Genomic DNA, 25643 nt, shown 5'->3' on the forward strand with positions numbered 1-25643 from the left:
ACACACACACACACACACACACACAAACACACACACACACACACACACACACACACACGCACACACACACACACACACACACACACACACACACACACACACACACACACACCTCCATCATCCCAGTCACACAGTAGCCAATGGAATGAGTGCCATTTGATTTTAGCAGTAACACCCAGTCCGCGTCACTGGGTTCCCCCTCCTCTCCGTGTGTGTGTGTGTGTGTGTGTGTGTACGTGCGTGCAATGTGTGCATCTATGTGTCTGCACACCCGGCAGGATAAATCCAGCTTCTCCTCCATTCTCTCTCTCTTTTTCTCTGCCTCTGCCACTCTCTCTCACACCCACACACACACACACACACATACAGGTGCTGCTCTTTGGCAACCCTTACTCTCTCTCTCTCTCTCACACACACACATTCAAAACACACAAACTCAGTAGAGGATCTCAGTTGGTCCACTTTTTCTGGTGCTGTGGAACTTGACATTTTGCCTTCATGGAGGATTACCACAAACCTGACCAGCAGACAGTGCAGGCGCTGAGGAACATCGCCAACCGCCTCCGAATCAACTCCATCAAGGCGACGACTGCAGCGGGCAGTGGGTGAGTCTCCTCCACTGACTCTCACACATCAGATTAAAGACTGTGAATGAAGTGCATATATAAACTTAGACAATGTGTGCAAAGCATAACGCAAACTTAATATTTCTATATGCACCACACACAGATGAACACAAGCATTCACAACTACTGAACTACATACATGTTGAGATGCACACACAGACATGGACGTATGTGAAGTGCCAAAGGAACAACGTGTCCTCCCTTTGTTCTCCCGCTTTGCTCTGCTGAAAGAATAATGTGAACTTCCAAAGTTGTTATTTCATAAATTGTGCTCTTATCAAGTAACTGAATGAAATGAAAAGATATAGTTTACATAATTCCTATATCATTCTGCTTCATACAACATTTATGGTATATTTATAAAATTGCACCATGTTGCATAAATTTCAATGAATCAGTTCATCTCGTTGAGTGGTGTGGTTATAATAAATAACTGTGAGATACTTTAATCAGAGCTGAAATTCAAAGTGAAGAATTTCATCTTTTAAGATGATATGATTTTCATGTTCTACAGAATGACTAAAATGTGTATGGTTTTTGGTGCATTTATATTATTTCAAAATCTTTTATTTACTTTGTTTGCAGGATGAATTTTGTATTTGATTTTCTGAGTTTGGAAAGGTTATATTCATCTATGCAGTCAGTGTCGGGCACAATAGGCTACCGTTGGCAATGATGGGTGGAATGTGTTGCAGATAGACTTGAGTATTGCATGGTTGCTGCAAGCACAATAATCCTTTTCAATTGGAAAAGGATTTTAAATGTTTATTCATAAGCTGAAACCTTTAATAAAATTTCTTTGAGCTCTGTTGTGGATTACTGATTTATTTATTTGGTGCAGATGTGGCATCATAGCACCGAGTTTGTGATAGAAATGTCTCTTTACAGATCAGCAGAATAATGATGAGCTTCTTTCAGAATTTGAACAGACATGTGAAACCAAAAATCTTTTTATACATTAAAATAAATTTGTCTAACTCCCCGTTTACACAGTTGAATAGTTATGCAAAAAGAGAAATGCCAAGAAATCGCTGAAATTTTGTTGCTTGACTATATTTTAAGCTTTATTTTAAGTTTGATTGACTAACTGTGTTCAAATACAAACTAAGTTTTGTATGTGTTATATTATTACAGTATCAGTGATCAGCTCCAGCACTTTTACATGTGGGAAAACCGAATAACTACCCATTGATATCAGCGCGCCAAAATACTTTATCATTTAGATTCCAAAGAACTGGATGGACCACTTGGTGATTAAGTGTAAAGTTTAATATAGTGGCTCTATGTGATGATTGACTGATTATTAAAGCACAAATTGTTCTTATGTTTGAATGTAATACTTACATTTACAAACAGTTTTCTATGTAATATGTTTAGCCCCTTTGCATGAAGTATTTATCTGATTGGCTCTACTAGCACTTCTGCTTTTACTAGCACCATTAGCACTTGGTCTGCATACAGTGTATATGAATGCATTTCCAGTAGTTGCTGGTCACTCGTGTACTTTAACTATTTTAGATTTTGAACCTGCACTGTTACATCTGAAAATCTGGAATGACTGGCACATGTCCAACTTTTTCTGAGGGTGTATGTGTGCTACTTTACATTTACATTACATCTATATTTATGGATGTTTTTTCAACGCAATTAGCGTATGCAGTCTTCAATATACTATAGCATTATTAGAGAGTAGTTTCATTTTCCATGTGTACTAATATGCATAGTATTCAGAGTAACATTTTTTTGTTCTAACTATATGATCTTAATGATAAACATGTTATAACTGGGGCAGTCTGTTTCTTTATGGGATTATGGTACATTCCTTTGTGCATGTGTATTCACTTAAGTCTGACATGTGGGTAAGAGCACCGTCTCCTCTGTCTTACAGACATCCTACATCATGCTGCAGTGTGGCAGAAATCATGTCTGTGCTTTTCTTCCACTCCATGAAGTACCGCCCTGAAGACCCCAGGAACTTCAACAATGATCGTTTCATTCTGTCCAAGGTGAGAACTTGGTAATCCTGCTGGTTTGAACAGGAGACCTCTTTTCATATCTGTGTGTGTGTCTAAATGAACCACACACAGAATCTGACCTTTTCCTTGTCTCACCTCAGTATTTTTCATTTTTTTATTTTTACAAAGCTAATGTGAATTTGCGATCGTTTATCCCACAGGGTCACGCTGCTCCGGCCCTGTACTCCATGTGGGTTGAAACGGGTTTCCTGAAGGAGAGCGAGCTGCTCAGTGTGTGCCAGGTTGACTCTACCCTGGAGGGTCACCCAACCCCTGTAAGCTGTCACATACTGTACCGCACCCCAGGAATCATCTCATGGAACGCAACCAGCGTACCAACTGTTTTTTAATTTGTTTTTAATAACACTTTACTCTGTGTGTGTGTGTGTGTGTGTGTGTGTGTGTGTGTGTGTGTGTGTGTGTGTGTGTGTGTGCATTTCAGAAGCAGCAGTTTGTTGATGTAGCTACTGGCTCCTTGGGGCAGGGTCTTGGTGTGGCCTGTGGAATGGCTTACACTGGGAAATATTTTGACAAGTCCAGGTAATCCTATATATGTTGACACACAAGTAAAACAATTACTCTAGTTTGACAGTTTTATAAGCTTTATATACATTTTTAAAAAATTTTTTTTTTTTTTAAGAAATTTAGATTTCTTGCACGCATTTAAAAATCCCTTCCCTCACTGACTCAACTTCATTTGACACATTAATGCCAATATTAACAGCATTATTGTGTGTTTATGCACTAAACATTTTTGAGTTTGATCTTTAGTTTAGCGTTCAGTCTGCATCATATTTCATTTAAGTGCCTAGTGATGAGGATTTTCCAGATTTTGTGGGTGTGTGCTGCAGCTCTGCTCTCACGATTCTTCTGCTCTAATAATCACAAGCCCAGCAGTCATATCTCAGTTATTTTTACCATCCGAGCAGTTTTCATCTCAGAATCAAATTCAGATATTGTGCTTTCAACCAATTCAGTCTGTTGCTCTAATTTATCGTCACAAACCGACTCCATTTCCATGTATTACTTTTTTCCTTTGCAATGGCGGCAAAATAAAAATTGCACAATACAGCTACTATATACAGAGGACTTACCTTGTAATTTTAGAGACTGATGGTAAACAATAAGTGAATTAATAATACATTTTTTTAAATAAAATAAGATAATAATTTTTTCCCATTTAAAGGCATATATGGATTTTTTGGGCGATATATTTCAGAGATAAGTGTGAAATTCAGCAGCCACACCTTGAGAAGCCTGAGGAAGCTTTTATCATGTCACAGCTGGTTACCAACCCAACTGTCAAATAATGGAACGTGAATCAGTCTGACTGGAAAAGTGTCAAACAGTATTTTCGTGAGATACGTCGCTTCTCGTGAGAGACCCACCCCAACCACATCCAAACACACACACACACACACACACAGACATGCACGCATGAACGCACACACGCACACACTAATAGTATAATCTCACCCTGATCTCCACCTCAGTTACCGTGTGTACTGCCTGCTGGGGGATGGTGAGATGTCAGAGGGATCTGTCTGGGAGGCCATGTCGTTTGCCTCCTACTATCAGCTTGACAACCTGGTGGCCATCTTGGACATCAACCGCCTGGGCCAAAGTGACCCTGCGCCCCTGCAGCATCACATGGAGAAATACCAGAAACGTTGTGAAGCTTTCGGGTAATAAAGCATAAAACTGAAAATTGCAGAGTAGTACAGGCCGGTTAATGTGTGTGTGCACGTGTTGCGTTGAAAGAATATGTAGAAAGTGATGGTAATAAATAAGAGCATTTTGCTAAAAAATCTGCAAGATCTGTGTTCATGCCATCTGATCATATAAAGTACACCACGTGTGTTTTAATGTGTGGCTTTGATGTGTGTGTATGTGTGTAGTTGGCATGCTATAATTGTGGATGGACACAGCGTGGAAGAGCTTTGCAAGGCTCTGAGCCAGCCACGCCATCAACCCACTGCCATCATTGCTAAAACCATCAAGGGCAAAGGCATTCCAGGTAATTCTCACTGTCCTCTCCTCATCTGCAAATGCATTGCTCCCATTCTAGTACAAATTCAATGCAAAAATGAATCACATCAACTTTCCAACCTGAGCTTCCAGTCTTACTACCAATCAGTGTTTGACTCTACCGATGCAGTGCAATGTTTATGTGGTTTCAGCTGCGGAAGATAAGCTAGGCTGGCACGCCAAACCTCTGCCCAAAGACATGGCCGAGATGGTTATGAAGGATCTGCAGAGCCGCATCATGAACAGCAGCAAGCACCTGTACCCACCTGGTCCCATAGAGGACTCCCCACCAGTTAGCCTGAGAAACATCAGGATGCCAAGTGCACCTAGCTACAAGGCTGGAGAGAAGGTTTGACTTCATTCATATCCTCATCCTCTATTCTCAAATATATTCACACAGTGTCCACAGACATCACAGAAGCAAATGAATGAATGCAACATAAAGATGGCCTCTCTTTCTCTATACTGTAGATTGCAACACGGAAAGCGTACGGGATGGCTTTGGCCAAGCTGGGCCGCTACAACGAACGTGTTGTTGCCCTCGATGGAGACACCAACAACCTCACCTACTCAGAGATCTTCAAGAATGAGCATCCCAACCGCTTTGTCGAGTGCTACATTGCGCAGCAAAACATGGTATGATCCCTCATCAATTTCATGATTTAAGCCTCTTTCACAAATGCTTAGAAAGATATTTTGTAAGATATATATTTATATATAAACAAAGCCATATATAATCTGTTCATGGTATTTTTGGTCTAATGATCTCTTGTATTTTTTTTAAAAACTTATTAGAGAACACAAAAAACCCTTCCTTTTGTCTCTTTAATGTGGTGATTTTGCTGAGTTTCTCAGCTCTGCATCTCACAGCTGTGAGACGGAGCCTGTCAAATTTAATTATACATGACCTGTCTATCCATAATGTAAGGATGGGAAATGGTACAACAATGGACAATGTGACTGCTGCTCACAACAATGGTTTGACAGTGCCTTTTTTTTTTGCCTCAGTCACTCAGTTATCTGGTCTTAGATTAATAAGAGGTGATCAGACGTTAATTCTTTGTCCTGTCATGGCTCCAGCAGAAGCCCAGTCCAATGTAGGTCAGGCGTGTGTATGATGATAAGCAATCATGACAAGTGTATTCAGAAATAAAATATTAATCAGTGCAGAGGGTGGGACCATCTGGCTGAATGCATGAGAAAAGTCAAAAGTTGAATGGCACAACGACAGTGGCTAAATAAAAACCTAATGAATTTTTAATAAGGGGTTTGACACGATAAAATCAAACCCTTGATTTGTTAGCGATCACATCTTTTTCTTAGTTTGAATGAAACAACTACTAGTTAAAATGCAGCCTTTAAATAAGTACTTTATTGTCTTTGTATATACGAGTAGCCTATATAAGTATAAGAATTTATCTAGCATCACGTTTGAACTTTCACGGATGCTTAGTTGCTGCTTCTGTCTAAACAAGGATAGACATTGTGGGATTGGGGAGATTTTTACAGACAGGACAAAGGAAATTATCTGTATAAGACGTGGTATGCCACTGATTCCAGCCATATGGGGAAAAAAGCTCCAGAGATTTGTGGAAAACTCTTTTCATCGAGTCTCTACTTAACATGGTCTCTGGTTCAAAGCGGCTTTCAACTACGGTCAGTGCCACAGATATTTGACCCTCTGGGTGATCTTTTTTGGATCAAGCACGTGTGACCTGTGTCTACCCAATCTGGCATATATAGGAAGGTTATATCACTTGTGCCCTTGTATACGTACTAAGAAACAATAAATTCCTTTCTCAGGTCAGCGTTGCCATGGGATGTGCTGCCCGTGAGAGGAATGTCGTGTTTGCCAGTACTCTCGCTTCCTTTTTTACCCGTGCCTACGACCAGCTTCGCATGGCAGCCATCTCAGAAAGCAACATCAACCTGTGTGGCTCCCACTGTGGCCTGTCCACTGGTTAGTAAACCGCTGCTAATGAGCCATGCACACCACAACCCCTCTCACACATGTTGCCAATACCTTCACAAAACTCACCTTTACTCCCCTCGCACTGAAGCCAGACACTTCACAGCACCCAGACTCTCAGACCATATTCACGGTATCCCTAATGCTGTTAAATGAACTTGTGTATGTGTTTGTGGGTGTGCAGTTGTTGCAATCCTTTCTCTCTTTCCCTCTAATCCTGTGTTTTCCTTATCATCTACCTTTTACCCTGACCTTACAGCTAGTACTCAATCCTCCCCTTTCTCTCCCTTCCTGTCTGCCCTGGAAGCTGTCTGAAGGGAACCAGGTATCCCTCTGTTAGTGCAGGTACACTGCATGCAAGATCTGGCTTTATGTCTGTTTATATCTGCATGCATCAGCTCACCTAACCAGTCGATAACTTTTGAGGGTTTTTCTGATTGTTGGGTATATGAAATCAACTATAAGTGTGTATGTTACAGGAGAGGAAGGCCCGTCTCTGATGGGTCTAGAGGACCTGGCTATGTTCAGGGCCCTTCCCACAGCAACGATCTTCTATCCCAGTGATGGTGTGTCTACAGAGAAGGCTGTGGAACTGGCTGCAACCACAAGGGTACCTAAAACTCAACTGCACAGTTCTGGCTTCCCCACAGTATAAATGGAACAATATCTATTTACAACAAAGACAATTAGCCACCTCAGTGGTAATGCTCTTGTAATTTTCCCCGTCATCCAGGGTGTTTGCTACATCCGAACCAGCCGCCAAGACAGTGCCATCATCTATAACAGCAATGAGGACTTCCATGTTGGACAGGCAAAGGTGAGACAGTCTTTGTGTTTACGGAGCTGGTAAGACAGTAACCCAAACACACATAAAATCACACAAAGCATTGTCAACAGAAGATAATACCTTTTCTGTTTTCCAGGTGGTGTATCAGGGCAAGGATGACCAAGTGACTGTGGTGGCAGCTGGAGTAACTTTGCATGAGGCCCTGGCTGCAGCTGAACATTTAAAGAAAGGTACAGAACAGTAAAATAACCATTTTGAAAATAGTACAATATATGCTTTAATTAATTCTACCACTGGTCACTTTAATGAGAGCTATTAATAACACTTGATGATTCAGTCTCACCAGCTGTAGCACTAGGCATTACGAGTGCTTTCAAAATCTATCCTTTTTAGGATTTTATTATTTTACCCTGAGCTTTCATCCATTAGGGCTTAATCTTAAATGTTAATCTGGCTTTCTCATGCATAGGCAATGTTTGCTCATATGCTCATATGTTCTATTCCTCCGAAAAATGAATTGATTTTCCAGAGAGGATCTCAGTCAGGGTCATTGACCCCTTCACAATCAAACCACTGGATGTCAAAACCATCATTGATCACACACGTGCCACCAGGGGACGAATCCTCACTGTGGAGGACCACTACTATGAAGGTATGTTTAGATAAAGGTTGTTCATAGCTTTCAGCTTCTGCATATTGTATGACCACTACCAACCTAGCAGCAACAAGCTTCTCAGCATAATGCAGCTGCAGCCCTGTCATTGGTCCATATCCTCGGATGTGCTGTGGTGGCATGTTTTCATTGGTGCAGCAACGGAGACGCGATGTGGTGGCATTTGCTTATTGGCTGAGCGGGAGGATGACTGTTGTGTGCCCTCATTGCAGGCAAGGTATTGGTATTGTGGTGCATTTTGTAAGTGTGAGAGCCAGAGAGGCAGAGTGCTGTCAGATTTCCTTAACTGAGCATGTGCCCATGGGGCTCACTGTGACCTAGATAGCACAGACAGCCATGCCCTGTGCCTGTTAAGAGAGTGGGGATGGGTGATGGTATGGACTTGACTGGACAAAGGATATTTGGCAACTGTATTCAGTTTGATGTTGACCTCATTCATTTTACATCTGGACTAAGAAGGAATGTGGTACAGTGGTCAAATGGATATGTTCTGTAATGTTTTCTTGTCTTCTGTATTCTGTACTTATCAGTGGTGAACAATAAGTGTTAGAGCTGGGCCTTCAACTCAACCCTGACCCCCTTGAATCTCTGCTCTCTTGACTACTCACATGTATATTGGCCAATAATTTTGTTGTTATTGCTGTTTTCTTACATGAAGCTCAAACGGGGGGAGCAAAAAAATACAACTGAGGGGATAAGGTGTCTTTAAACCCACCTAGTTGCTAGTGACCAGTTTAAAGCTTGTGCAAAACAGCATAGTAACATGCATAAAGATAAAAATGCTTAAACTTATGTCAATATTTACAAGCTACACATCCTTTGCTCTGATATATTCTCCACACTTCAACTGTTCAGATCATGTTACAAATTTACTAGGATGCTAAACCCGCAAGACAGCGAAATGGTGGAAACTCCTTACCTTTGAAACAATCGTGGACACTGATTGTTTGTCTATTACTCTATTATTTATATTCCTTTAGTCCATAAGGGTCCACAAGGGTTTTTTCATGAAACCATTCCACGTTGTGAATATCGTCATGTGCAGTCCATTTCAGACAGTCGGCAACTTGATCTTCTTCACTTCCTCCAACATGAAAAAATTTTTTTTTTTTTTTCAAGTTCCGGGTTGAGTTTTCACCCCGGGAGGATTGAGTGAAGCCAGCGAGCACACCTATTCGGGGAGCTGACGACCATTTCTCTTTTTTCTTTTTTCTTTTTTTTTTTTTTTGGTCCCACCCACTATAAATTAAAATGAGATCGGTTAATTCACCTGCCACTTCCTAAACAAACATACACAGCGGTGGGGGCTTCAGGTCTTCTGTCCAGGTTATGAAATCCTAACCAATGAGTCAGGCAGCCAACCTTCTCTAAAGAAAAAAATATTTTCATTATTTTAAGAGAGTAACCCTTTCATTTCTGAATCAAATTTGATGTAAAATGAGGCTAAAATTAAAATGATCTGTCTCATGCGATAAATTGTTATTCCACAGGTGGCCTCGGGGAGGCAGTGTGCTCAGCAATGGTCAATGAGTCAGGCTTCAATCTGCATCGTCTGGCCGTGTCCCATGTCCCCCGCAGTGGCAAACCTCACGAGCTGCTCAAGATCTATGGCATCGATCGTGACGCCATCGCCCAGGCCGTCCGCAAGATGCTCAGCAGCTCTACCAACGCCAAGTAACTTTCTCCCTGCCTCACCCACCTATCTGATCACACCCCTGCAGATTTAGATGAACAGTCAAGTATGATTTTTGATTCACATGAAACCCAGCTCTTTAAATTCCTTCACTGTGAATGCCCCTAAGTGTGTATTAAAGTAATGTGATTTTGTGCTGTACACTTTGAAGTAGAGTTCCACTTTACCTTTCTTTCATGCATCCATCACATCACACAGATATAGACAGACACACAAATACAAACACACAAATACTTGTAATCTCAGCATTGTCATGGATCAAGTTAGAAAATGTGGTCATAATTGACTCACCATGCAAAACAATACATAGGCCTTCATGTGTGTGTTTTTTTTAAATTCCCTTTGATTAACTTCATTCAACTGGAAATGTTTTTATATTGTTCTGATGTAGCTCTTAATATTGGGTGGGGCATAGTTTTAAAGCAGGTGTTTATCATGACAACGGTACGGTGTGAGAAAGAATCTACCCAAGTTTTTGTTCGTAGACGGTAGAAAAAAAATCAAACAAATGTAGTTAGGTCATAAAGAGTAGTCACACAAAACCACAATTCACATCTTCAGACAGTTTCAACTTTCGTGGTTTCAAAGATTATATCATTTCTCTTCAGCACTTTCTTTTGTTATTGACTAAAGTTACAATAAAGCTACACACCTCAGTGTTCATTTGTGCTAGCTGTACATCTGGACCATGCCAGCAGTATGACAGTAATCATTGTGTGGTCAGTGACATCATCTCTTTTACATAAGGTGGGGGGGTTAAAAGTCCCTCCAGTGCTGATGTAGAATATGGGTGGCTGTGACTATGAAGGCAGAGTTACATCTGACTTGTGAACCCAAGATCAAACACTTTCTTTGTTACTTGAAATTTTGTATGTACCTTTCATGTAATAAAGCCCTCTGCATTTGACTTTGAGCATTCACAGTAGTTTGTTCCTTTTCCCTGAATTTATGTCGATGTGTGTAGTTCAAACAGTGCACAGTGTATATGCAGGAATCTGTACTTGAACTTTTAATTGAAACATTGTCTAGTTAAGTGATACAAAACCATCATGATTGACAACATATAATGTTTTAATACACTGTTGCCCATAAAGTTGGAATAATTTTGTTTTCAGACACAATCCTCTGGGTATTCCTATTTAAATGCGTCAGTAATCACTTTTGACCAGGTGCAATGATTACATTATGTGTCCCAATTACGCAGGTGAGATGAAATAAATCACATTGTCACAATCATTTCATGGAGAGAGGTAAAAAATATTTTATTCAAACTTTATGAGCAACAGTGTATAACCGAGTACTTTGGTAGGGAAGTGGAGTACAGGTCTGTATTATTTGTTTCATAAATTATTTCTTTGCTGTATATCCCTGAGCTCACTAATACATTTTCTTTATAAACTAGAAGTTGAGCAACCAAATTTCTGATCATAAAAGACTCACACAGGCTTAAATAGTAAAATATATGACTTCCTGGTAGAAATCAGCTTCTCTGAGTCTAAAGTTCATTGAATCTCTGCTCTTTGACTTTGGAAATACCGCAGGATCACTTCTTGTAACTTCATCATCTGTGGTTGTAAATTCCTTTTACCACAAACGTTACTTTCTCCTTCTCAGCTTCCTGTCCAAAAGAGACAAATAACACTTTTAGATCTTACAAATACCATTACTTTGACTTCCTATAGCAACTGCTCCCATAGGAACAAAATGCAAAATTGAAATCAGCTTTTGTCAGCCTACCTACCTTAGAGAGTAGTATTTCCGTATTCCTCCGCTAAGAGCAAACACTATGACTCCACATCCATAAGACAGTGTGTAGACTGGAAAAAAGCATAATATTTAACCACAAAATAGTACTTTCCCAAGGCTTTTGCATATGTCATATGCTGTAAAATCACGTGGCTTTACCGTGATACGAGTTGAGGTTCAGAACAGCCACAAAAAGGGCAAAACAAAATCCCCAGAAAACATCTATAGAGAGTTAGAAGGTATTGTTAGTTTTAATGAAGAAAGGTCTGAATATGGTACTGATTTATAATTTAATGATTTTATCATAGAGTATGAATCAATGGAAACTATTGCTTAACAGCTTTAGATTTACTCACAGATTGATTATTTTTATGGAAAATTACTAAATATAATTTTAAAAATGAATTGTAACACCATTTACAGATTAGAAGATAATGAAAAACTAATAATTCCAAATAATGAAAATATTCTAATTACATTTGTTAGTTGCAAATACATATTTTGTTGGTTATATTAATCTGTTTTGAATTCAAAATAGACCACTGGAACGAACCGTAACCATTTTCAAGTGTATAAAGTACCTCCTGTTGCAAAGGGACGGCCTTTACATCTCTTGGTATGAGCTGGCAGGTCTGACAGAAACCAAAAATGAACAGTGAGACTGTCATTGTTGAACAAAACAAAGATTAGGGTTCATCTAAAATACCCTGTTTAACATTTGGAAAAAGGAACACCTGGTTAAAAAAATGATATCTTACCAGATATTATGCCCGCAATCTCAAACACTACGGTGCAAAACACACCAAGAACTGATGGAATCACCAGTGCTGGAAATGCAACACGAATATGCTTAAACAATTAAAGTCCATGTTATAAACTTAAAACATATAGGTTTGTTGATAAATTAGATTATTGGAAATGCACATTCTCCCAGCAAAGTGTAAATTAATTTGAGTAACTATTTAAGGACCTGTATGTCTACTTACAACGAAAGGGCCTATAGAGGGCTGCTCCACATCCCAAACCAAAGCAGATTGCATAAAAATGGTAATATTTGTCTGAAATTGTTCAAAAGAATGGATTAAGAATAAGATATATCTTTTAAACAAAGGTGAATTTATTTTAGGACATTGAATGCCACCACCCTCAACTACTGAAGACTTACAGTGACGGTAAAAGTCATAAATGTCGTCCCTTCCATATTCCTGCAAAAGAAACACTATCATGATTTCCTGGTAGAGAGGCGTCAGCACACAGAGTTTGATGGATAAACACAAAGAATGAGGGAAAGACAGTAGCATATAGAGAATTTAAAATATCACAATATAGTAATTAGATATATATATGGAGAGAGTAAGAGAATGGTTTACCATTACCACAGATGAAGGACCGTGAGACTCAGAGATAAAGTTCAGCTGCAGGCAAATTCTCTAGGCAGGTGTAGTATCAACAAGATATTCAGACATCAAGTAGACAACTTCCTGAACCTGGTCAAACCACTCTGCCAAGCTGTCTGCAGTGCATAAAAAGAAGGGAAGTCCCAGCTAAGAATGTTTTGCTTTCACATTCATATGCACTGCTTTTTTTTTACACAGTCCGTCTTGAGGTCTAAGTGGGTGAGGCTCCAAGACAACAGGAAACCTTAGAGACCTTTCAGCATTCATAACAGTTTCAAAATCAACAGTTTTGTTTGGTATTTGGCATTAGAACAGTTATGACTGTAAAGTTCAGTAAACCGAGAAAAGAACACGTTAATACCTTTTTTCCTTTTAAATAGATGTCTAGCCGCAGCCCATATTTTTAAAAAACTTTCAGTCACTTTGGTAATGAGAGCAGTTATTGTGTTGGTAAAGCCACATTTATATCTGAATCACAAATAGAGCTGAAACAATTAACAAATTCAAAGTTTAGTCTAGTGACAGAAAATTTTCAGCAGCAAGTTTTATAATCGATTAATTTTGTCAGTTGTGATATTAAACAAATAAAAGCCAAATATTTTCTTATTTTTTTGTACTTTTCTGTCTTTCTGTTTTATATAATTTTAAATTGAATGTCTTTGGGTTTGGGGCTTTAAATTGGCAGCCAGTCATTGCTTTAGTATCTCCTTAGTTGTTATAGTTGTAATTTTATCATAGAATCTCTAGATGGCAGTATTGTGATGACGTCTTCAGTAAATTGCTGGTCCCTGCCCGCGCAATGCATTCTGGTACCTGAAGTCAATAAGGCGCTGAAGTACGTACAGACTGGAAAGAGATTGCGTCCAACTTGAGCTGAAATAATTGCTACACTTGAACTCAGGGTATGTAGGTTACAGGGCGATATTTACAGTTTGGGAAAAGACCGGACGTAGTGGAAGAATATAATAGAATTTATTATAATCTTTCGCATCAGAATCCACACTCCATCTCAGAAGGTGGCGGTAATGTACCTAAAAGATGTTTCCACCCGCCAAAACACAACATCAACAGCAGCAGCAACAGATGCAGCAGCAGCAGAAGAAGAAGAAGGAGAAGAAGGAGAAGAAGAAGGTTTTTTTTTTTTTTTTTTCCAATCGATGATCTCAACTGAAGTTTCTTCTGTCAGCTTCATGAGGAGGCTAAAGAAAGTCCTCGAGAATGATAAACGTGTCCTCTAGGCTGAGCTTTGTCGAAGACTGCAACGGAAAAAGACAAAGAGAACCAAACGCCTTTTAAGTCTCAACAATGCGGTTCAAACAAAGACGGCAGTGATTTGTGGTGTCGGTGGTTTTCTCCGCTGCTCCTGTTAGCCAGGGCTGGGTCCCGTTACAGTTCTGAGTCGGCGGCTCGCCAAGATGTCCATGGAGGAGCAGGAATATCCCGACGCCGTGCTGGTGACAGAGGCCGGGCCACAGTGGCTCCAAGCCGAGGTGGAACGTCTTACCCGGGAGCTCCGTGAAACGACCCATGAGAAGATCCAGGCGGCTGAGTATGGACTGGCGGTGCTGGAAGAGAAACAGCAGCTCAAGCAGCGATTTGATGAGTTGGAGACGGAGTACGAGACGGTCCGACATGAGCTGGATCAGCTGAAGGAGGTAATCCGAGGTCATAGCCACGCAGCCGGACACTTAAAAAAAAAAAATGTTTATGGTTGTAATGTTAATCGGTGTGTGAAGACTGTGTGTGATCTGGCAACTATTCTGTCGCAGCAGCGTCAATATCTTGCTCACCTCCAGGTTGAACGTGTCAGTCTGAATCATAGTCTATAATCAGAACCATTAGGCTATAAGTGGTAGAAGCTGTCACTCTTGGCCCCGTGTCTGAAGCTCAGCCTGAACTTGACTTAATGACTCCAAGAACCATAATTTGCCATAAAGTGGAACTTGATTTGCTGAAAGCCTCTTGAAATATTATATGAAGTCTGTAAAAGGCTGTTGCAGATGGTAAAGATGGTAAAGATAGGGTAACCAAATGCAGAAATAAACTTAGAAATAAGGATAACTTGCCTGTACTTGCTCTTGGTATGTAAGGCTGAGGCCTTCACATCATACATTTTCAGCTTCAGTAGACTGTGTCAGACTGACATGCCTATGTGGCCAAGCTGCTGCTGGTTGACAGAAAGTAGAAAAAAAATACGATTCAGTATTGTTCTGCAGTTCAGTCCATGCTGCTTTTTTTATAGCCTCTTGTCTTTGGAGAGATATTTCTAAGCTACACCTACAGCAGCATCTGGTTTCCTTGAATTTCTCCTCTCTAGCTGCCCACTTTTTGGGATTTGTCAATATGGTTTGATCAGGAAAGCCCTTAGTTCACATGTCAAAGAGGTTTTCATCTGTTTTCATGATCTGAAAATTCAGCTGCCTGAGATTGCTTTTACCCAACTAATTATAGCCTTAGTTATGACTTTGCTCTAGTCAAACTTTTCACATCCAATATGACATTTGTTCAGTGATTTGATTCTCACTTATGCAAACTACATAATGCACATGGTAGTCTGTGCCATCACCCCTCGAATTCTGAAGCAACTACTTGAAGTTTGAGTATATCATGTGCAGCCATCTCTGACAGTTACTGGAGCCAAAAATTGCCCAAATTGAGGAAGAGCCTGGACAAATCTGATTTGGGCTGAGGAAAAGCAGCAACCACCACAGCTGAATGTGAGAGGCTGATACATCTGTCAGTGCTATTGTCAGCATACAATACTAAAAACTTTGCCTTAATACCGTCTTAATAGAGCAATTGTTTTTAAAATCCTCACATCAACAGACATAAGAAGAAGCAACATTAGCTACTAAGATTCTAACTCTGACTGTATCTCAGGAGAGAAGTTCGGATTTTCCCTTCTGTTCAGTATAGTCTAGAGTTGTTTTCTTGTAGCCAGTTTATCAACCTTTAGAGGAACTGCATCCTAAGGCACTTCCACATTGGCTTTACCATTCAGCAGTTGTGGTCAACACTTGTTACTGACTAAACCTCCATTGTTTGGTCTTAATAATTTAGTGTATTGGGTTTGTTTGTACTGTCCCTCAGCTCAACCAATGTTCTTAGTTGCTATCTTAAATCCATGAGCTTGTATACAGATAGCTGCTTTAAATACCGAACAAGACATGCTCAAAAAGAAGAAGTCAGGCTCTTACTTTGGTAAAAAAACTTGTTTATTTACAAGTGTTACTACATATTTCTATATTTATATTGATTGATGAATTGCTCCATCATTTGGTCTATAAAATATTATAAAATAGTGAAAAATGCCAGTTATACTTTCCCATAGCCCAAAGTCACGTCTTCTGATATAATACCAACATCCAAATTTAAAATATAATCAGTTTACTTTCATATTTGACAAAGAAAATGAGTAATTTCTCACCCTGAATAGGCTGCAACGAGAGAATGCTTGGCAATCATTGAGAAATGATTGAAACGATGAATTGATAATTGAGGTGGTTGCAGCTTCATTTTTCTGGCTCTCTATTCTCTGTGGGTCTTTGAATTACTTATACTTATTTGTAAGTTGATGGTGATTTTTTTGGCCACATCACGTTGTTCATGTCATAGATCACAGTCCAGTCATAAAGTGACTCACGGCTGCAGTCATTCTCTTGGTATCTCATGATTCTGACTGTTGCTTCTCTCTTTAGTAGAGAAAAGTAGGAAAAGAAGTCACCCATGAGCATACTCTGTGTATTTAGGCTCCTGATCAATTCACATCGCAACCAGTATATGTTTTTTTTTGACTGAAACTGTAGAGGGGGTCGTGGGAAGGAGAGCGCCAGCCCCGTGGTGGCTTTCAGGACTTCCATGGACAGTGACCGTTACATCACCAGTTTGGCCCAGTGTCAGTAGATGTTGGCTGGGTATCTAAAAGCTTTTAAGTCAGATGTCTTTGGGACTCTGACACCAACTATCATCCTATTAACCTGTTCTTGTGTTACCCTGACTGTCTCTTAATACTGTTAACCTCAGCCTAGACACTTTGCTTACTATTTAGCCATCAATGTATTCAGGACCCTGTTTGTTGTCACTCCATTAGGCCCCTATCTAATAAGTTGAGAGAAGACCCTGCCTTGCACACTCCTCAAATGTGGAAAGACAGACCTGAGAATACATGCATTGAAATGCACAAGTCATAAGCACAACCAGCGTCCTGTGAGTTTAGTTCTGGATATTGTGGCCCAACATGACTGAATGTACCACAAAACATCATCTTTACGAATAAATTATCATAAATATCCGTCAGGTTTGCCTTATTTTTAAATAAATTATACTCATTTTTAGAAAATGCAAGTCAGTGGGATAAAATATAAATAGTTTAAGGACTGAGTGATAGTCACAACATATGGTTAGCTTTAGTAAAAATAAAATGACTTACCTTTTGTCTTTAAGTTTTGATATATAAAGTTTTATTTTGCTTGATTAATGTGACAGGGTTTTGTGCATGTCTGATGAATATCCATCAGGATTTTTTCCTCCCTGAATCGAGCCAGGGGGGGAAAAAAACCTGAAGGACATATCAAGGAGTGCTCTCTCCCTGGCTGAGCTCCACTCCAAAGAAGCTCCATAAATCAACTGCTGGGTAAAGTCTGGGTATAGGTAAGGAGAGGTTTGCACAGATGACTTGGCCGAGCTGTCTGGAGGTGATGCGTAGCTGGAGAGTGAGTGCTATAGTCTGAAAGTATTTGCAAGTTATTTTGAGAGGTTTAGTTTTTTGTGGCTTGCAACAGTGATGGTAATGGATTGAATTTATGCAAAAAGTCAGTGGCAGAACACACATAGATTTTTTTATGTGTGGGTGTTTTCATCTTTTTAATTGTGAAATAAAAATTTGTTTTTCTCAACTCAGATTGAACAGAATGAGGTTTTTTTTGTTCCCTGAATGTGGATTGGAAGGCAGCAGCTTCCAGCTTGCTCCAACTTGTCATATGAGCATGACAAATTCAAATGTATGCAGTTCAAATGCAATTAGTGCTTGCAATGACCTCTTTCCATGCTTTGTTGGTGTGTGAACCATTAATAAATGCAGCGTTAATGTAAACCAGTGACTGATGGGGTATTTTTGAATAAGTACTCTGTGGTCTGTGTTTTTTCTGGACACATTTTCTGTGTGAGATTTTTAGACCAGGTGTGTTTACAGTCCTTGATCGAAGGAGTATTTGTTCTGATGTTTATTCTTTTTGTCTGTCCTCAGGCCTTTGGACAAGCCTATTCAACCCAAAGGAAGGTGGCAGCAGATGGGGAAAGCAGGGAAGAGTCACTGATTCTGGAGTCTGCCAGTAAAGAGGCTATCTACCAGCAAAAAGTCCTAGAGTTACAGAATGAGCTCCGACAGGCCAAAGCCTCCCTCACCAGTGCACAGGCTGAAAATGATCGCTTGTCCTCCATTGCCCTGGAGATGAAAGAGGTAATGTTTTAGATACATAAATATTTTGCACTCGTTACTGTGTTGTAGACTTAATTGTAAATGGATACAATTTCCATATTGGCCCACCAATTTACACTCAATAATCTATAATGACAAAGTGGAAACATGTTTTTAGAAAATTTTTGCAAATTCTTTAAAATTCAAAAGCTGAAATTTCCACAAATCCTGATTTATCAAACCTTATAATTACATTATTTTGCAAGTACCGTCAATGAAAACGGGATTTTACTGAGTCATTTTGCTGTCATGTACTTTTTTAATAGTAGCTTATACATTCTTGACACACAAATCCCCCTTTTACACTTGTTAACCATTTTTCTTAACTTGTGGTCAACTGAAAATCTAAGATGCCAGTGGCTTTCATGTGTTGCAGTACTGTAAAAATGTCCTGTGGCTTTTTAAAATGTAAGTAGTATATAATCAGTTATGATAAAAATGGTATTAAAGTTAGTAAAGCTAATAGATTTTGTGATGTACAGTGTGATTTCACTGGTAGTGAGTCAGAGAGTTGGTGCTTGTAGTGGGGGAGGGTCAGTTAGCAAGTTTCCACTGAGCCCAGCAGGAAAGATGATGTAATGGTCCACTGTGAGTGACACAAAGGATGTTCTCCGCCAGGGCTCTCTGTAGCATGCATTGGTAAGTGGACCATGTCCTCCTTCCGTCATTACATTCCCTGCCAAGGTCTTGCCCCTGTGGTATGCCAAACATGCGGACATGCTGATTTTCATTTCACTCACAGTGACCGGACCATTGCGAAGCTGTAGTTTTCACTGTCTGGGTGATGTTTCACTCAATCAAAGGCAGTGGACATCGATCCTTAATTCATGCTCATGCATCCTGCCATAACTTGCCATTGTTTGTCTCTTCCCATGTGCAGAATACAGAGCTGGCGGAGCTGCAGCGCAGTCAGCTACGTGATGACATCAGAGAGTACAAGGTGCGAGAGGCTCGGCTGCTGCAGGACTACAGCGAGCTGGAGGAGGAGAACATCTCTCTTCAGAAGCAAGTGTCTGTGCTGAGACAGAACCAGGTAAGACAAATAAGACTGAACACAATACTCACTTTGTTGCACATCTTCAACTGGGTGGAAATTATGTTTGATTAGATTTGGAATATAGTCCAAATACCTACATTATTGCTTTTAGATTCTCATATCACCACATAGTCATTATGTCATGTACTTCCAATGTAAGAAAGTGAAGTGCAAAACATGTTGCTGTCCCAATACTATATATTTGGCCTATTATAAGAATTACAGTGGACACAATTGAGGAAAATTATCAACAATTTTATTTATATTTTTGACCATGTGTACAGGTGGAGTATGAAGGTCTAAAACATGAGATTCGCCGTCTGGAGGAGGACTCCCAGTGCCTGCACAGCCAGCTGGAGGAAGCCATGCGTCTGAGAGAAATCGCTGAGCGACAGTTAACAGAGGCCTTAGAGACGATTAAAACGGAGCGTGAGCAGAAGGCCAGCCTGCGCAAGCAGCTCTCCCACTACATGACCATTGGCGGCTCTGTGTACAACAGCTCTTTCAATATCTCCATCGACAACCTGAAACTCCACGAGGATCCCTCCACCATCAGTGAGCTTGACAACGACGACCTAATCAGAGGCTTCGAAAATGGCTTGATGAAGACGGCTGAAGGCGATGACGACAACAGAGCTGCTGTGAACAAGAGAGGAGAGGCCTTTAAGCCGGCTCCCAGCCTGGTGGACGACCTGCTGAGCGAGCTCAACATCTCTGAGATCCAGAAACTTAAACAACAGCTTGTGCAGGTATGAAGTTCACAAGATGCACTTTTACCATAAGACAATACTTTCTCAATGCAACGTGTTGCCTGATCCATTTAGTTTTCTAGTTTTCAACTAGAATGAGTTGAGAGCAATGGATCAGTAGATTTAGCTGTAAACTAAGGTGCACAGAAAAAGAGCGGGCTGACTCTTTATTGCTGGGCACATCTTTGAATGGTTGTCTGTGAATATTCATCTGCCCTGAAGTTTACTCACGCTGATAGCACACACAGCCGCTTCAGCAGGGACTGCAACTTCACCTAGACATACCTTATGGTGACAAAACCATAGAATTAGATTGAACAATATATCTGTAAAACATCAACATCACAAGCATATTGTAAATTGTTTCTACAAAAAGAGACTGTTGATAAACTTCTGTACTGTGGCACAGATGTTCTTTTCCATTTCAACATTAATGGCAATCACTCTTTACTTATCTCTTCCCAGTAATCCAATTGTCTATTGGACCAGAATAGAGAAAATGAATTAAATACACAACGTCATTCGCAACTCACTATTAAATTAATCTAAATAGATTACACGAGGTTCAGGAAGAAATATTTACTGGGTGATTCCTGAAGTTATTGAATTGAAAAAAAAAAAAAAACACACACACACACACACACACACACACACACACACACACACACATATGAATGTATGTATAGTTATTAAAAATCTAAAATATTGCTTCACAAGATTACTCTTTACATTAGACACAGTCAGAGCTTCTTGAACGGTCCACATTTTTATTTTTATTGGGATATTTGCTGAAAATGTTCTTTTGTGTTTGATCAGTGCTGTGAAGTTGGCAAACTAATCTTTGATTTCCTTCTTATATTAGGTGGAGCGGGAGAAAGTGGCCCTGATAAACTCTCTGCAGGAGACCCAGAAGCAGCTGGAACAGGCTTATGGGACTGTGTCTGAGCAAAAGGAAACCGTCAACAGGCTGACTGAGAATCTCAGCGCAATGAGGAAACTTCAGGCCAGTAAGGAGCGCCATTCTGCCCTCGACAGTGAAAAAGACAGAGACAGCCATGATGACGGAGACTACTATGAGCTGGACATCAACGGACCTGAGATCCTAAAGTGTAAATACACTGTGGCGATGTCTGAAGCTGGGGAGTTGAGGCAGGAGCTGAAGACACTGAGGGCAGAGTACGAGAATTGTCGAACCCGGTATGAAGATGAGCGAGCGCAGTTGGAGAGCGATGTCCAGGACTTGAGGTCAAGGTTGGCGTCCCTAGAGAAGATTAGCCAAGCAGACAAAGCGGAGGTGATTCGTCTGGAGAAGGAGCTCCATCTGGCCAGCAGGGCTGCAGGAGAATCACTTGGCAGCCTTAACGTGGCCCAGGATGAGCTCATAGCTTTCAGCGAGGAGCTGGCCAATCTCTACAACCATGTGTGTATGTGCAACAATGAGACCCCTAACCGTGTCATGCTCGACTACTACAAGGAAGGCAAGGTCATGGTAAGAAGGGGGCAGGAGCAACAGTCTTTCATTCTTATCAGTAATGAGCTGATCCCTGGGACTGAACCTGGAAAGTCAGACTCCAGCATCACCACAGTTTCCCCAGCTCCGGCCCCAGAGCACCGCCCAGAACCCATGAACATCTATAACATCGTAGCCATCATCAGGGACCAGATCCTCCACCTTCAGCAGGCCGTAGACCGCACCACAGAGCTGTCACGCCAGAGACTTGCCAATCTGGAGCTGAGCACAGTTGCAGACAAAGACAAAGAAGCTTGCATGGCAGAGATCCTGAAACTGAAGTCCCTGCTCAGCACCAAAAGGGAACAGATAGCCACTCTCAGAGCTGTGCTGAAGGCCAACAAGCAGGTCAGAAGACCACTCTGTGTCTGTATGTGCATGCTTGTGTGTATGCATACCTGCTGTGTTTTTTTTTCTCAGAGGAAGGATGTTCATTGTTCCTCACACTGACACACACAACAGAATCGGATCATTGGCTTTAGCTTAAAATAAGCGCTGAATTTAGACTTTACTTAAGTGTGAGCAGTTAGTAATTATATAAAATCTTATTCTCTTTAGACCGCCGAGGTTGCTTTGGCCAACCTGAAGAGCAAGTATGACAGTGAGAAGGCCATGGTGACCGAGACAATGATGAAGCTCCGCAATGAACTCAAGGCTCTGAAAGAGGATGCTGCTACGTTCTCCTCTCTTCGAGCCATGTTTGCTACAAGGTATGATTATACATAATCAATGATTTACATTTACTTCCCGCTAAACAGAAAATTAACTGTAATGTGGCATCCTGATGGCCAAGGGGTCCAGGGCACACGCTATAACTCATGCACTATCTGCTCTGATCTGCTACAGGAAACATTACAAAAATATCAATAACATTGATTTATCTTTATGTTCTGCTAATTCTGTCTCTTTTCAGTGTCTTTTCCTAGTAATGATAAAGAATAATTCAAAACTTTAGCGCTTATTCTGCAACTGTTTTGTCTGAGTGTCTGTCTGTGTATGTTTGTGAGAAAGACACAAAGCATTGTGGGAACAGTCTGATGTAATACTTGTGCGAGTCAGCTCGCAGGGACCTCATCCTCCCATCTGGAAAATGCTGTCTGGGGAATGGAGAAAACATGTGACAGCAGCAGCAGCAGCAATCCAAGGCAAACTGCTCCACCTGCTGGTGATAATGCTTATCTCTTGTTTTCTCCCCTCTCCCCTCTCCCCTCTCTTTTTTCCGTCTCTCCCCTCTCTTTTGCTCAGGTGTGATGAGTATGTGACCCAGCTGGATGACATGCAGAGGCAGCTGGCTGCTGCTGAGGATGAGAAGAAGACCCTGAATTCTTTGCTACGTATGGCCATCCAGCAGAAACTGGCCTTAACTCAGCGCCTGGAGGACTTGGAGTTTGACCATGAGCAGGCACGGCGCAACAGTGCCACAGCAGTGGGAGGCAAAGGCAAAATAAAGGGCAAAGGAGCCGCTTCCAGCCATCATGTAAGTCAGAGGCTGTACTGCAGAGCTAACTCCGGGGTCACAAAGCATTCTTTCTACCTTATGGAAACGTCTTCATTTGAAAAGTTGAGTGTATGCAAAGGCTAAAAGAAACACAAATCTAACACTGAGCTCTTTCGTAGCCATTATACCTCTAACCTGCTATATGACATAGCGCCATTATTACTGCTCAATACTTTTGCACTGTTATAACAGTATATGGTGCTCATAATGTTAGACTGGTGAACCATTTCTTTCTTTTGTGTAGATTTTAGTCATTTTCTACCATAAAACAATTGCACTTTTAGTTTGAATTGTTGTTGCTTTCTTGGTTAAATTAACACACAGCGCCTGTTCATTTGGCACAAGGATGGATGATAAACACAAGTGTCATTTTCCATGTGATATTTATATCTTTATTTGGCTTGATAACCAAATGAAACTGGAAGCCTACACGCTAATTTCAATCCAGTTGCTTCCCTTCCAGATTTGCTGTCATAAGTATAAGAAGGTATAATTTGACATGGAAAGTACCAAGCTTTTATCCATGTGTGAACGCTGTGACATGTCAGTGTAATGGTGAGTTGTTCTGTGGCTAGACATGGCAATTAGGGTTAAATAATTGATGGTACCACTGGGGATTTTATATAGGACAAACTAAAAGCCACCAAAAATGTATGTATCACAATAAATTATTTAATTGATTAGTGCAATATTCATGTTTTTCTTTACTATTCTCTATATTCTTAAATTGTAAAGGTTTGTGTCAGAATACAAAGGTGTAAGAAAGAACAGTGGCAAAAACTTAATAATTAGTAAAATAGTGTTGAGCTGACTAAAACCTTCCCTGTTGCATGAGTGACTCATATGTTAAGACTGCATGCATAACACATCTCAGTCCTACTTCCCACAGCCATCTTTTCTGTGTGCTAACTTTCCCAATTGCTAAATTCATTCATAAATTCCGTCTGACTAATGTAGTGAAAATTTGAATCAATCAACAATCAATTTAATGTGGTTTTCTTCTGTTTTCTTTCCATTTGCAGTAAATCTATCTGCCAGGTGGCCTTAAGGAGGTCTGTCACAGTGTCTGTGAGAGTCTGTGCTCCTGGGTTCTTCACTCTCTAATCATGGTCCAAATCATGTCATTGCTTACACAAGAAAATGTCCAACAGTATTTGACAAGCGCCTTTTTATTTTTTAGAGTGCCAAAAAACAAAAATCTCTTAAGGTTCTGTCAAACCAGTGTGACTGCAGAAAGTATGAGTCATCACATCAGCTGGACACTGCAGTCCTTCAGTCTTCCAACAATGTACACCACTATTATTACTGAACCAGAGGAAAACTCAAGATGAGTGTTTTGCTGATTACTCATTGCCTGTGTTACCCTGACTGAGCACTTTTTTTATTCGCTCTTAGTTGATTCCTCTTTCTGTTTTAAAGTCATACTAATTGTTTCAAGTTATATACAATGTTTTACTGTGTGTGCACGCCAGGTTCTTGATGACATTTTCAAGTGATTCAGCATATTTTTATCCCTATTTGTTTGAACAAAACCAGAGATTATGTGGTAATTATTTTTAAAGCAGTACTTTCAACAAACTGGTTGAAATCAAACAAGAGACAAATAAGCTTTTCTACCTTAGTTGTTTTCCTTTTGGCCTTAGATTAAGTGGTGCCTTTCTGATTTTTGATAACCATGTCTCCTGTTTAGCTCATTAAAACATAAAACAATACATTTTTTTTTCAATATATTCAATTTATATGATCCTGCAGATACGGAGCTTCAAGTTCAGGGTCTTAACTAAATTTTGTATGACTGAGTTCCTCCTCTGTGGACGTGGCAGAGCTGTTACAAATTTCTGTATGCTTATTATGACTGAGGAAGAGTATTAATGCAAACCTTATTTAAAGATTTCTAAGTTAAGGTCAGATGTTAATAGTATTCATAAACTTTATTCATGAAGGAGAGTCTCTAATGTAATTGTTTTAATACAATTTTTTGTAAACTGTTTGAAAATCCATTGTCTACAAACAATAAGCCCACAGTGCCATTTTGTGTCATGTGTATACAAGTGCAATTTGCAAACATGGCAAAAAATGTTGATGCGTTGTAAAAAAATATATTTTACACATTGTCGCTCACATTCTTGGTCCTAATTGATTTTTATATGTTTTTACTATAACTGCAATTATATTTATTTGACACTGCTCAGACTACAGGATGTCACCATCCTTTTCGTTTCATAAGGGAGTTTGAGTGGAGGTGGCTGCTCAGAATTTCAAGAAGACTAAACTGTGGTAAGACGCTCAGAATTCATAACTGTTGGCTACTGTCTTTGCTTCCAGTTGTGGCTGGCGAGGAAATAAATCTAACTTTCACAATTCTGAGGTCTTTGTCCTTTTTCAATAAAACATAAGTTGGCTACAGTAGGTCTCACAATAAAGGTTACTTCTTTCTTTG

At 40.2% G+C, this 25643-nt stretch overlaps 3 protein-coding genes across 6 annotated transcripts; 2 read left to right on the forward strand and 1 right to left on the reverse strand.

Annotated features, from left to right (window-relative positions):
- The first annotated feature begins 315 nt into the window (after positions 1–315).
- LOC111660854 (transketolase-like) lies at positions 316–10698 on the forward strand. The gene is made up of 14 exons (XM_023414269.2): positions 316–605; positions 2515–2632; positions 2803–2916; positions 3084–3181; positions 4135–4326; positions 4540–4658; positions 4822–5018; positions 5141–5305; positions 6473–6629; positions 7118–7248; positions 7372–7455; positions 7562–7655; positions 7955–8077; positions 9589–10698. Exons 1-14 carry the CDS (start codon positions 499–501, stop codon positions 9774–9776), a joined length of 1887 nt encoding a protein of 628 aa, XP_023270037.1. The 5' UTR covers positions 316–498; the 3' UTR covers positions 9777–10698.
- An 87-nt stretch (positions 10699–10785) lies between these two features.
- Positions 10786–13988, reverse strand: LOC147818698 (uncharacterized). Of its 4 annotated transcripts, none has more exons than XR_015437722.1 (8): positions 12908–13988; positions 12703–12742; positions 12524–12595; positions 12296–12364; positions 12097–12169; positions 11697–11759; positions 11533–11608; positions 10786–11409 (listed from the first exon to the last, which is right to left on the reverse strand). XR_015437722.1 is itself a non-coding variant. In XM_087176028.1 (8 exons), exons 1-8 carry the CDS (start codon positions 12908–12910, stop codon positions 11388–11390), a joined length of 396 nt encoding a protein of 131 aa, XP_087032154.1. In that variant the 5' UTR covers positions 12911–13988; the 3' UTR covers positions 10786–11387. The 4 variants fall into 4 exon arrangements, 2 of the variants coding, with proteins under 2 accessions (XP_087032154.1, XP_087032153.1); XM_087176028.1 differs by having other exon boundaries at positions 12119–12169; XR_015437721.1 differs by having other exon boundaries at positions 11697–12169; positions 12914–13988.
- Positions 13989–14095: 107 nt separating this feature from the next.
- LOC111660731 (protein bicaudal D homolog 2-like) lies at positions 14096–25564 on the forward strand. Its single transcript, XM_023414111.2, has 8 exons — positions 14096–14589; positions 18180–18392; positions 19291–19443; positions 19731–20195; positions 21058–22053; positions 22264–22415; positions 22951–23182; positions 24226–25564. Exons 1-8 carry the CDS (start codon positions 14350–14352, stop codon positions 24226–24228), a joined length of 2454 nt encoding a protein of 817 aa, XP_023269879.1. The 5' UTR covers positions 14096–14349; the 3' UTR covers positions 24229–25564.
- The last annotated feature ends 79 nt before the right edge of the window (positions 25565–25643 follow it).

The sequence above is a fragment of the Seriola lalandi genome, unplaced genomic scaffold (assembly GCF_002814215.2).
Source record: "Seriola lalandi dorsalis isolate HSWRI2012SDOR001 ecotype SW California unplaced genomic scaffold, Sedor1 jcf7180002054522, whole genome shotgun sequence".
In the NCBI taxonomy this organism is placed as follows: Eukaryota; Metazoa; Chordata; class Actinopteri; order Carangiformes; family Carangidae; genus Seriola; species Seriola lalandi.